Here is a 12,731-nt window from a genome sequence, read left to right on the forward strand (position 1 = left end):
GTCTGTTGATCGATCACAGATCTGACAGCTGTAACTGGAGCGGAATAGCGCTCTTCCCGCGAACACGTGGGTGTCATGGCCGAGACGCAACTGTGGGACGCTGACAGTGAGAACAGACGCGAGGCGAGACGCTGGATTTGTGGTGGTCTTACATATTTTATTTATTTAGTTTTTGATTGAATTACTTGGGTCTGTCGGTTTCTGAGGATGCGATGGGCGGTGAGGTCAGTAAAAACCGAAAGGTGAGTCAGTATGATGAGGCGCAGATCGGAGTTGATTACCTTTTAACACGCTGTAGATATGGAGTCGTCACGTGTAGCGACCCCTAGATGGGGTAAGAGAAGATGAAGGCAGTGGTATTTGAAAGTCTCTTCTGCACCGATCAGCTCACAAGTGGACACAGACCTTCAGTCTGCGGCTCAAATCAGCTTCAGATCGTCTCTTTATTTATTTATTTGTGGGGGGTCATGTGTGATCTATGAGCTACAAAATGTTTCTACCCCATTTACCTCCAACATTAGTTAGTGATGCCAACTAAAAACCTAACCAAGCGCTGCATTTCTTAGTTATTTTTGAGGCTTTAAAGTTTAGCTTTTATTTAAATCAATATTTCATAAAGTCAAAAGCATAACTGCAGTGTATTTCACATTATTCCTCCTGTGTAAAAGCTTTCAGCTCACTAACGCACTGTATTTTACGTCATTCAAATCTCAACAAAACCTAAGTCAGCATCATTACAAAACCTCAGTCTGCACATTGTGGACAGGTCGTGCAGAGTTCGTGATGCCAGCTCATCATTCATTTCCAGAAACAACAACAACACCCCCACAAACGCACAGCGCAGCCTCCTTGTTTTACTGTCCTGGTGATGTTCTTCCTGTCATGCATCCTTCTTATTCCAGTGTTCAGTCACAAACTCTCCAAGGCTACACAGATGTTTCTTTCCTGCAGATTTTATTTATATTTATTTATTTAGTCTTTTGTTATAGTCTCTACGGATACGTTTGTTGGTTTCCTGCCTTGCCAAATTTTGGTTCTACCGGCTGTTAATAATTGTGATGTGGCTGTATTACAAAACATATTGCTGTTGTTCAGAGAGTGGAAGAAACACTTTCATTACTATTAAATATTACTGATTTTAGTTGCAACTGAATAGAACTATATGCAGTATTTCCATTCACCAGCAGATCATCTTGACCACGTCTACATGCGTAGACGTGTTGAGTTGCTGGCGCGTGATTGGTTGATTAGATTGCATTAACGACCAGTTGGGCCTAATAAAGTGTCCAAGGAGTGTTTCCCAAATAGTTATCAGATTTAATTACAGAGTTATACTCTGCAGTTACACGTTTCAAACAAATGCAGTATGCAAAATAGATTCGCGTGTACAGAGGTATCAGCATAAAGTGAGGATAAATAAAATCTGAATAGTAAATATATATTATATATTATAATTTTTTCTTTTAAAATCTAGAGCGAGGGGCCGGCTGCTCAGCGTCGATTCAGCCACGGGTTCCTCTCGAACGTGGGGGTCTCCATCGTTCATAGACTCGGACACTCAGCTGTATTTTCTCGCCCTGTGGGAGCAGACAGCAGGCAGCCCATCAGACTCCTGTTACCTCCAGAGGACGGCGCTGAGGCGTCCGGCGCAGACCCGACTCCTGCGGCTTTTATCTCTGTCTTTCTGCCCGAGTTCCCACACCGTAGATGTCCTGATCATTTCCAGGTACTGCGGACCACAACACAACCCAGTTAAAGACGCAAAGAGAAGAAGTTCTTTAGGAGAAACAGAAAGATAACAGGGCCTAATTCTGTGCTTACAGATCCTGGGCTTCATCGCTAAAGGCTCATTTGGACCCATCCTAAAAGTCAAAGATATTTCCAAAGAGAAGATCTATGCAGTTAAGGTCAATCCAGTATTAACTAAAGATGTTAAAAATGTGATACTTTTGGACATCTTTAGTGTAATTTTCTTCCTGTGTTGTCATACAGGTTCTGCCAAAGTCTGAGTTATTGAAGCACGGAGTCCTGGAGCAGTCGAAAGAGGAAGTCATCATTCAGGTACAACATTGATAGAAACAAAATTCAAATAGTTGAAATTAAATAATCAAATAAATGTTTATGTCACCTGTTCAGCTTTTTTAACCATGACACAAGTAAATAGGGATTGTAGCAGAGATTGTTTTTTACAGACATGGGCAAAATTTAAGCTCCTGTAGGAACCCCTATGCTGAGGCTAATGATAAACGAGAAATTATTATGCCAATAAACAAATATTACATCTGCATACAGCTGAATTATAGAGTGCTATAAACTGTCTATGTGCTGGCCATAAATACTTACTAATAGGTCAAAATGCAATATTCTTAGTAGAGCTTCTCAAAGCATAAACTGGAGAGGATATCATTGCTGAAAGGAATGTATTCATGTCAAGCAAACATTTCTAAATTTAATGCAAATAGTAGTTATATGGTTATTATAGGAAAGCACAAACTATGTACAATTATAAATGTGATGATAAAAGTGGACCAATTATGCTCATTTCCAGCTTCATATTGCCGTCTTTGGATGCTACTATCCAGAAAGGGAGTGCAAACAGGCAAACCCAGGTGTAGATACAGCTGAGGGGAAATGGAATAAATTAAGCTGATTTTTAATAAATAATAGCGAAGGTGAAATGAGCCTTGGGGTTGCCGGAGGTGGCGTCTAGGCTGATGGCTGAGCCAGAGGGCTGGGTGCATTGTTGGGCAGACTGAGCAGGAGATAGAGACAAGACCGGAGCCAAGCTAAGGGTAAATATGAAAAATAAGATGCAAGAATCAGGATCAGGACAAGTGGTAATGATCTAACTTTAACAATAAACTCAAAGGCTTGACTGTAGAGTGCCGCATAAAGCATGACTCACAATTCAAAATAATCCTTATCTGTCTAATACATAGCTTTGCTCCACCACTTCTGTTTATCCACTGTCGGGAGCTTTTGTTCTGATTGGCTGTACTTTACAAACACAAGGTTTGTCATCAGGTGGGTGGATTCTCAGAACTCACAGCAAAAATCGATGACCAGTCTGATGAACTGTACACTGACTTCAGTATTTAAAATGTTGCTATAATATGAGCATCATTTATAACAGTTTAAGACAGTAAATAAGTAATGACTTAATAGGTCCACTTAAAGGATTACAGTAGGTGGTGTGGCATAGTTTCTGTCCATAGTCCGTAGTCCTCACGCTGCAGGAAACTCTCTGTGCATCCCTCACTAAATGTTCACTGTTCATCTGTGTGTGTCGACTGTTGCATTGCAGCGGCAGCTCAAACACCCTTTTATCCACAATCTGCAGGACTGCTGGCAGACGCAGCGCCATCTCTTCATTAGTGAGTTAATAAATAGAAACGATGGCACCGCTCGACCCTCCCTTCTTCCGCTATCCTTTGTTGTTCCCGAGAAGTTCCCCCTTTCCTCGTCTTTGGTCCCATAGAATAAAAAGTTGTCAACTGTAAAACCAAGCAGTCTAAAAAAAATCTCTGGATAGTGAAGAGGTGCAGTGCCATCTAATGAGCGTCCTGGGTAAAACTGTCCTCTGTGGCTGCAGCTGCTGTGTGACCTTTGCTTACCTAGTGTTGTCACAAATTCAGGTTTTTTTCAGTTAAGATTACTGAAGTGGCTAAAAGATGTTTAACAAAACAAAGAGCATGTGTGTTTTAGACTTAACCCTCTTCCTGACTTCTTCCTTTCCCAAACCACAGTGGGATGAACAAATCATTTTTTGTTTTCTTTTACTTTACGTTTCCTTGCAGATTGCTTTATTTTATTTTTATTTCCACCTTTAGTGATCTGCTTTACCCACGCTGCCAATTTCAAAGTGCTGAGAAGTATGTTTGTGTCTGGTCCTCTGCAGTGTGTGACTACTGCAGTACTGGTGACCTGCACACTTGTTGGTTGCTGAGGGGCCACTTTGGGGAGGAAGAGGTTCGGCTCATTGCTGCAGAGCTGGGCAGCGCACTAGGTTAGTGCTCATCAAATGTCTTGTACTGTCACAGAAATTATGCTTGAGCGCACAGTACACTTTTTTCTTTGAAAAAAAGATTAATGTCATTTAATTCTTGCTCTCTGTCTCTGATTTATTTCTAGGATTTCTACATGACTTAGGAATCATGCACAGAGATATAAAAGTATGATATTTTTCATTTTAATCACTCTTGTAACTTCCACACGTGTGTGTTTAGAACTTTTAATGGTTATGGCTTTGCTGCTTTTTTTTTTCAGATGGAGAACATTCTGTTAAATGATCAAGGTAATGCTCTTCTGCAGTTGTTGATGATACACTTTTAAGACTGAAGTATTTAGAGAAATCATGGTTAGATGAGTACAGATGCAATGCAGGTAACAGCAGATAAGCATGACATCACAGCTCAGGAGCTTTGCCAAGACACTAACTTAAAATCTCTTTAATATAAACTTGACAACTTCAAGACCCCTCTTACGGAAACATTTATGGTTTTATTTCTACAAATCAGTCTCTCTTTGTTTTTTTGCCTCTATTCAGGTCACCTTCGACTGTCTGATTTCGGTCTGTCTCGCCGCCTGAAACGAGGAGGGCGAGCTTTCACAATATGTGGGACGATCCAGTACATGGGTGAGATTTGTGGTCGTGCCACAGATACTCTGTGATTGTTTTCCATGACTAACATTAACATGAGAGCCTCACCTGCGTTTCATTCCCCCTGGATTCAGTTGACCCAGTTGTGAATGGGATGCACCTGTAATGTACTCTGCATGTTATTACTTTTTGCTCTATTATTAAGAGGTATTTTCTGCCCTGCATTTAACTTTTTCCTTTTATGCACACACATATATATAAACATATATGTGGATGTGTGGATCTCTGTTTTGGGTGAGCAGCTCCTGAAATCTTGAGCGGGGGTCCGTACAACCATGCTGCTGACTGGTGGTCTCTTGGGATTATGCTGTTCTCACTGGCGACAGGAAAGGTGAAGACACTTAAACTCACTATTTCACGGCTCTGTGTGTAGAAAAGTGCCTGAAAGTGCAGATTATTTTTGCTTTAAATCCACTTGTTTCTCTATTTTTAGTTTCCACTAATGGCAGAAATAGACCACTGTCGCATGCTGGCAAAGGTCAGAGATTTTTCTTATGTGGTGCCTGAGACGTTCAGCTCTGCTCTGATCCTACTCCTTACTGAGGTCAGTATCCACTGCTCTTTTTACTTTGTGCCACCTTAGAGCTATAGTGACATACTCATCTCTTTATCACCATACTGATGTAGCTTTTGTGCAAGAATCCGATGAACCGCCTTCGTAATCTGGAGTGTTTCAAGATGCAGACGTTCTTCCGTGGCACTTCATTCGACCCTTACATCCTCCAGAAGACACCGGTTGAATTCATCCTGGAGCTTAGGACGCACCCCGACTGGGCAGCCAAATCCGCAAGAGGCTTTTCATTGGATTACTTTGATAACTTTGACTGTGATCAAATCCTTCACTCCCCCGTGAGTCCCAGTGAAGTCATAGGGTAGTCAAAGTCTCCTACTTTGGCCAGTGTGGACCTAAAATCGGCTGCAGAGCAGACTTGCAAAGCGAAAAATCGATCTGTTTTTAAGGATACTAGATACATGAATTCTGCATGTGATGGCATTTCCATAACAGACTTGTTTCTCTACAGACTTATGTTACCTCTTGGAATTGAAAGTTGTATTTGGACCCCAAAGCGCTTTACACATCCAGTCATGCACCCATTCACATTCATCCTGGTGGTGATGGCAAGCTACATTGTAGCCACAGCCATCCTGGGGCCCTCTGACCACCACCAGTAGGCAACAACAGGTGAAGTGTCTTGCCCAAGGACACAACGACCGAGACTGTCTGACCCGGGGCTCGAACAGGCAACCTTCCAATTACAATGCGAACGCCCAACTCTTGAGCCACGATCGCCCCATGTTATGCATTTTTAACTGAAACTTCAGCATGTCTCTCCCATGATGCAGTTGAAGGTGAGGTTTTGATGTCTCTATACACATGTGTCCTTGTATTAACTGTATATCATTTTATGTTGTTGCTAACAGTTGTTTAATATACATTGTCTGTTGTTTTTAAATGCAATTGCTCAAATAAAGTTTAATTTTTTAAATCAAGTATTCATTTATTTGTGTTTATTATTTCTTAATACTCTATGATGGGTGGGGGAGTAGAGCTACTACAAGGACCGACCAGTGATGAAAAACAAATGAGTGACACTGAGTTGAATGAACACTGTCTTCCTGACCTTTGTTTCACTGATTAAACTGGGTGTGTTAATGATTAATAAAAGAATTGCGGGGCCTTAACTTTTTTTGGAAACAGTTTAAAGACCACAGAGCTACACGGTGGTTTTATATTTCTGTGTTTAATGGTGGACCATGTTTTTCTTGTTTTCCCCATTGCTGTGTAGTCAACCATTTCTGGATTTTAAGATTAGACTTAAAACTTATAGTTAGTTAATTAGTTATAGTTAGGACTGGATCAGGTCACCCTGAACCATCATGCCTGCCTTGCTCAGGGAACTTTATGTTGACAGGCAGTTCAAGAAAGAGGTCACATACACTGTAAAGACCCAGCTCTCTTTTAGGTTGGACGTTTTTACTTCTATAGAATAAAAATGAGGGAACACCAACCTGAAAGGGTTTCTTTTATATTTCTGTATATCAGCACTAGCACAAAAACATAAATGAGCCTGCTGTATTTTCTGTTGGGCACTTTTCTTATCTCAGGTATCTCAGGCAGCCTTGGGTTGGCCTATTTACAGGAGTGCTCACAAACCCACTGAGGACAACCAATAATAGGACAGAAAATTGAGGACCAGATAAAGTATCATCATTAGATGCTTTTAATTAGGTAACAGAGAAAAAGTCGAGGGTCCCAGAGGAAGCAGCCACACATAATTGCTGTACTTCTTGAAGTCATGAATCTATTTAAAACTGTATCTCCTGAATGGGAGTGCACCAGCTCCTCCCACCACTGCCTCCTGACATTGAATTCCCTCTCAGGCCCTTGTCTTAGACAGGTCCACCATGCCTGTGTTGTGGCTGTATAGTGGCAGGCAGTCCATTGACCCATATCTGCTTTTAGAGGCACACTGACCCACAATAGTGAAGAGAGGAGTCCCCTGAAATCCTGGAGGGCCATCCCACAGACTCTCACCAAATAGTAACATTACATAACTGAACACAACAGAAAACATCAGTTGCAGCTTATCCTGCAAATGTGCAGAAAGACACAGATTGACACACAAGTAGTCACAATCAAATTCAAAAGCCATGAAATGATCCCGACTGGCTGATGATAAGCTTCGTTCAAGTTTGCATTTTAAACTTTTTAAACCATACACATTATTATTATTCAAAGTATTATTATTTGAAACTTTTCATTTTCAAACAGAAGCCAATTACACAAAATAAAGAAGCAAAAAAAATGGTTGAAAAACCTGCTCTTCATAGTGGAAATGATCCAGTTGACCTAATTTCCTTCTGATTTGGCCCATTTTGGCCCACTTTTACACTGACTGGAACCTGGAAATGATTTCTATTTCTGGAACTTTCCATCATTTTCTTCACAGTTTAAAGCGCTGCGGAAAAGCCACTGAGTGCACGAATTGCTCGGAGACTCAAACACCCCTGAGAATTTGAGGGTGAAGATCAAATTATCAGGAGATTTCAAGCCATCCTCAGGGCACATTTTTACTAATTAGAGTAAAAATAGCACACCATGGGGTGTGGTTAAACGCCTCATTTAGGCCCTTATTGGACAAAAGGTTCTGACTTAATACATGATTTTGTGTTTTGCAAGCAACCTGAACATGTGGGAAGCATTAAAAAAACAATTTGCATGTAAAAGATAAAGTAAACCAGTTTAAAACGCCAGGTTTCTAACCATTGCTGAGTCAAAGTGAGTGTGGCCATCTGAAAAATTCTATATCAATGTGATAAAGATGAAGCTAAATGAATTTGAAAAAAAAAATCACTATATTTAAATAGAACAATGAATCATCAGTTTTTTTTTTATTCATGTGGGGCAAAGGTGGGCGTACACGCTCCGCCCAGGGGTGTTGGCTAGTGAGGTGTGACACACTTGAGCTGGATACAAACTAAAGCTGGCAGGGAGGCTCCATCAGTGTTCATCGCATCAGTAGATGAGACCCATTTTAATTTCAGGTAAGAGCTTTTATCTTGTTATTTTTATATTCAGCTGATTTTAATGCTGTCTTCACAAACTTGAAATACAAGCTGCCTTTAGATTTTATTAAATTTTGAAGATTTGTGCAGCAGCTCTGACAATTTCATATATTTTTTACACTGCTATCAGTGTTTGATTAACTGCGTATCTGACTCTGATGAAAGATTTTGTGGTCTTGTGTTTTTCCCCACCTAATTAGCCTCTTCCTAGTGCTGTGAAAATCACATTTGGAAATCAGAAAATATTTGAATGGCATCCAAGCCTGGACTTACTATTAAAGGGCTATAAAGTGATAAACCTTTTCTTCACATTACCAAACAACGATGCACTCAAAGCTTTATAAACAGCTGCAGACAAGCTCATTATTGGAAAAGTACCAATATGGATCAATCTGCTGTTACTGTATCCTGCAAATCAAACAAGCTCTCACATCTTTAAGGTAGACAGATGATAGGAGGACGGGTGTTAAATCTAGATAAAACTGGACTAATTTTCTGTTTGATTCCACTTCAGTGTCTGCCCTTTTTAGCTGCTAATGACTGAATAATAATCAGTCAAATCTTCTTCCAAAGGCTGCTCAGACAATCAGTCACTCAGGATGACGCATCAGTTCCCAACGCTCCCCGAGGCTCAGAAGAGGGAGCTGCATGAGACCACTTTACGCATAGTTTCTCCAGGGAAGGGCATCCTGGCTGCAGATGAGTCTGTAGGTCTGTAGCGCTCCTTCTTTAAACATGCACATTTAGTGAGTGCACACCTTATGTCCAATCCAATCAAAGAGTGTAAGTTATCACCAGTGTAAGTTAAATGTCACTGACAATACACCCACTGCAGGCAGTATGGCTAAGCGGCTGGCTCAAGTCGGAGTGGAGAACACGGAGGAGAACCGCAGGCAGTATCGGCAGATCCTCTTCAGTGCGGACGATCGCATCAACAGCTGCATCGGAGGGGTCATCTTCTTCCACGAGACCCTGTACCAACACTCTGATAATGGCGTTCCCTTTGTCAAAATGATCAGGGACAGGGGAATCCTGGTTGGGGTCAAGGTCTGACCACTTAGAATTCAATCTGTTTAGGTTATCATCTTTTTATGATAATAGGTTTGGATTTTGATTCAAATCATTGTCTGCATTCTTCAGGTTGACAAAGGTGTTGTTCCCCTGGCAGGAACTTGTGGAGAAACCACCACACAGGGTCAGTCCGACTCACACTGGACCGCTGCTGATATCAACCATTTCATCACCACAATTTCCCATTTATGAACATTTCCCTTCTCTGTTTTTTTCTTTGTACTTTTTACACTTCTCCACAGGTCTGGATGGATTGTCTGAGCGTTGTGCGCAGTATAAAAAGGACGGTGCTGTCTTCGCAAAGTGGCGCTGTGTGCTCAAAATTAGTGACGTCAATCCATCAAAGCTGGCTATCACAGAAAATGCGAATGTTCTTGCACGTTACTCTAGTATCTGCCAGCAGGTCAGAACTCCAAATCATAAAGCCTAAATGCTTATCCACACATCACTGTGATCTAATGCATATACAGTGTTTGATCATCTATCTTTCCTTGAACAGCATGGCATCGTGCCCGTCATAGAGCCAGAGATTTTGCCTGATGGTGATCATGACCTGAAGCGCTGCCAGTATGTCACTGAGAAGGTAGGGAGTGGCTGCACTGTTACTTTTATGGGTTTTTCAGACATTCTGTACCACTCTGCTGCTTCTTTAGTAAAACAGTGTCTGTGTTGCAGGTCCTGGCTGCAGTGTACAAGGCCATGTCAGACCACCACGTGTACCTCGAAGGCACTCTGCTCAAACCCAACATGGTCACTCCTGGACACAGCTGCTCCACCAAATACAGCCCAGAGGAGGTTGCAATGGCAACCCTCACTGCTCTGCGCCGCACAGTTCCCCCAGCTGTGACAGGTAAGTTAAAATGATGCTCTCATTTAGAGGTTTAGAAACAGAAACGTGTGCAGAAACCAAACAGAACAAATTCATGTTTTCGTCCACAGGAATTGCTTTTCTGTCAGGAGGTCAGAGTGAAGAGGAGGCCTCTTTCCACCTTAATGCCATCAACAACTGCCCTCTGCCCAAACCCTGGGTCCTGACGTTCTCCTTCGGACGAGCCCTGCAGGCGTCTGCACTCAGAGCCTGGAGAGGACATAAAGAAAATGAGAAAGCCGCCACTGAACAGTTCATCAAGAGAGCAGAGGTAGCTTCCAGTCGTTTTTTAATGCACACATAAAAAAAAGAACCAGCTGCTATTTGTATGACGTTTCTCTGCTTGTTTGCTCTCTGTTGTATCTGCAGGTGAACAGTCTGGCATGTCAGGGAAAGTACACCGGTGGAGATAACTATGGAGAGGCTGGCCAGCGCATTTACGGTTCCTGCCATGCATATTGAAGAGTATAAAAAGAACATTTTAACTAGCAGTGTGTTCTTCCACACCATAACAAGATATATTACAGAGGAGATGTACTGCATTTTCTTAGGTTATTTCAGAATATTGGCCTACATAATGATATTAAATGAAATATCTTGCCTTGACAAATGAGAACAATCAGAACATGGCCTTGGGTGTTTCTAACACATGTGCTGAATGAAAGGCTCATGCTTTACTTGTGTTGTAGCAGTACTTTGACTAGAGCTTTAAATCCTGCAGTTAATATTGCAATGCCAGCCTAACATGTGCTCCACAGTAATGATATTAGTTCGACTCAAAACACAGTTAACTAAATAGTTAAAGAAGCTGAATCTATATGATACAGCTCCCAATCTATTATTTAGAAGTTGTTATGTGAAGCTTCTGTGCTTGTGTGACAGAGAAAGTGGATTTGTGTAGTTCAGTTTCTTTATTTAGTTTAGCAGTGAACATGCACAAATAGACATATTGTAAGAGAATTAGCTTGAAGCTAAATTGCATCTACAGTCCCCAGGTATGAAGTACAATCAGCTCAATAAGTAATATACAACACATGCTGATGTGTGTTATCATTCTTAGTAGCATTATATGTCTAATAAACATATTTCAAATGTAAGTATTTAGGCAATAAAACTGTGTTCTAGTAAAGTCTGATTGAGATTTTTTGTTTTATGAAGGTTAATGGTATGTCACGCTCTTTATAAGACGACAGACACTGATTCACTATGTGGAGAAAATTCGTTTTCATTTTTTTTTCATCTTTCAAACCCTGTAATTTAAGGGTATTCTATATGTTATCTAATGTGTCAAATGTCCAGAAAAGGCATCTGACACGTGATGCTGGAGCGCTTCTGTGATATTCTTTGTCAGTTACAGTTCATTTCCACCATTCCGTAGTTTGACATACGTGTAACTCCTAATAGTTCAAAATGTCACATTCAAATATTTATGGACATTTTTTTTTTCATTTCAAGCCCGGTTCAAGTCTTTTTTTTAAATAAGAAAAACTAACAACAAATTTACTCAAAACAGTGTGATGTACCCTTGATAATGTTTTGACACATCAGTATATATATCTGGAGCCTATCCCAGCTGTATTAGGGCAAGAGACATGAAACACCCTGGACAGGTCGCATGTCTGTCCCAGAGCTAACACATAGAGACAGACAACCATTCCCACTCACGTTCACATTCAATTAACCTAACCCCACTAACTGCATGTCTTTGGATCGTGGGATGAAGCCAAAGAATCTAAAGAGCAGCCACGCAAACACGGGGAGAACATGCAAACTCCACACAGAAAGACCCTGGATTTAATTTATTTGTGCTATAATAATAATATTACTACATGAGATTACAAATATTTGAATCTAAATTCTAATGAATGTACTCAGTATGTACACAAGCAGCAAGAGAATACACCTTTAGCTTGCAGTTAGCTAATACACCTTCAGCTCCCAGACATACTGTGACTAACTGCACACAAACAGTTAGTGTGTTTGCTGATATTTGTTGAGCTGATAGAAATGTTGAATTTGAAATTACCTGACAGTTAAAAAAACGTCACTCACTTCATGCTTCCTCCTTTTCTTTAGAGCTAGCTACATTTTGAAGCAATGCAAACACAACTAATGGACTCCTGCACTCCCTCCGGCCTGCTATAAAAAAAGCTATAAATGATACCGCTGAACTAAAAGTAATGAGTCTGTTTTGAAAATGTACGAAGTAGACAGTACAGATATTTGTTTTAAAATGTAGGGAGTAAAAGTAAAAAGTTGTCACAAAAATAAATACTTAAATAAAGTACAAATACCTGAAAAGTCTACTTCAGTACAGTAATGTAGTATTTGTACTTTGTTAGTTCCCACCTATGCACCTTTCTAGTGCTTTACCCTATTTTCACAAAGGGCTCTAGACTATATAATAAAATGCAACAACAAAGACAGTATAAAAAGAAACTAAAACTAAATAAAAGCAATCCACAGGTGGGTTTTATGCTTCTTTTTAAAAGTATCAGGTGTGTCCACAGATCTTAAGTGCATTGGAAGTGAGTTCCACAACTTGGGAGCCACAACCTCAAAAAC

The 12,731-nt window shown here is 40.6% G+C and overlaps 2 protein-coding genes across 4 annotated transcripts; both read left to right on the forward strand.

Annotated features, from left to right (window-relative positions):
• The first annotated feature begins 78 nt into the window (after positions 1-78).
• LOC147314852 (ribosomal protein S6 kinase-related protein-like) lies at positions 79-6,151 on the forward strand. Of its 3 annotated transcripts, none has more exons than XM_086261938.1 (12): positions 79-242; positions 1,475-1,726; positions 1,824-1,907; positions 1,993-2,061; positions 3,305-3,374; positions 3,899-4,006; positions 4,132-4,172; positions 4,267-4,294; positions 4,547-4,636; positions 4,903-4,991; positions 5,094-5,204; positions 5,288-6,151. In XM_086261938.1, exons 1-12 carry the CDS (start codon positions 213-215, stop codon positions 5,534-5,536), a joined length of 1,221 nt encoding a protein of 406 aa, XP_086118064.1. In that variant the 5' UTR covers positions 79-212; the 3' UTR covers positions 5,537-6,151. The 3 variants fall into 3 exon arrangements, with proteins under 3 accessions (XP_086118064.1, XP_086118066.1, XP_086118067.1); XM_086261940.1 differs by having other exon boundaries at positions 1,824-1,901; XM_086261941.1 differs by having other exon boundaries at positions 79-224.
• Positions 6,152-8,152: 2,001 nt separating this feature from the next.
• On the forward strand, positions 8,153-11,288 carry LOC147314853 (fructose-bisphosphate aldolase C-like). The gene is made up of 9 exons (XM_086261942.1): positions 8,153-8,206; positions 8,801-8,938; positions 9,063-9,274; positions 9,368-9,422; positions 9,541-9,701; positions 9,798-9,881; positions 9,974-10,148; positions 10,238-10,437; positions 10,536-11,288. Exons 1-9 carry the CDS (start codon positions 8,185-8,187, stop codon positions 10,626-10,628), a joined length of 1,140 nt encoding a protein of 379 aa, XP_086118068.1. The 5' UTR covers positions 8,153-8,184; the 3' UTR covers positions 10,629-11,288.
• The last annotated feature ends 1,443 nt before the right edge of the window (positions 11,289-12,731 follow it).

Source organism: Aulonocara sp. 'chitande type north' Nkhata Bay, linkage group LG14 (genome assembly GCF_057382095.1).
Source record: "Aulonocara sp. 'chitande type north' Nkhata Bay isolate Kocher_YH1m ecotype deep benthic linkage group LG14, A_spYH_male_GT1.1, whole genome shotgun sequence".
Lineage (NCBI taxonomy): Eukaryota > Metazoa > Chordata > Actinopteri > Cichliformes > Cichlidae > Aulonocara > Aulonocara sp. 'chitande type north' Nkhata Bay.

What these genes read in the sequence shown, in the direction of transcription:
- LOC147314853 (XM_086261942.1), top strand. Translation starts at nt 8,185, where the DNA reads ATGAGACCCATTTTAATTTCAG. An exon ending in GGCTGCAGATGAGTCTGTAG is followed by an intron (nt 8,939 to 9,062) that starts GTCTGTAGCGCT and finishes CACCCACTGCAG; the next exon opens with GCAGTATGGCTAAGCGGCTG. An exon ending in TGGAGAAACCACCACACAGG is followed by an intron (nt 9,423 to 9,540) that starts GTCAGTCCGACT and finishes ACTTCTCCACAG; the next exon opens with GTCTGGATGGATTGTCTGAG.
- LOC147314852 (XM_086261938.1), top strand. Translation starts at nt 213, where the DNA reads ATGGGCGGTGAGGTCAGTAAAAACCGAAAG. An exon ending in AGAGCTGGGCAGCGCACTAG is followed by an intron (nt 4,007 to 4,131) that starts GTTAGTGCTCAT and finishes ATTTATTTCTAG; the next exon opens with GATTTCTACATGACTTAGGA. An exon ending in CATTCTGTTAAATGATCAAG is followed by an intron (nt 4,295 to 4,546) that starts GTAATGCTCTTC and finishes GCCTCTATTCAG; the next exon opens with GTCACCTTCGACTGTCTGAT.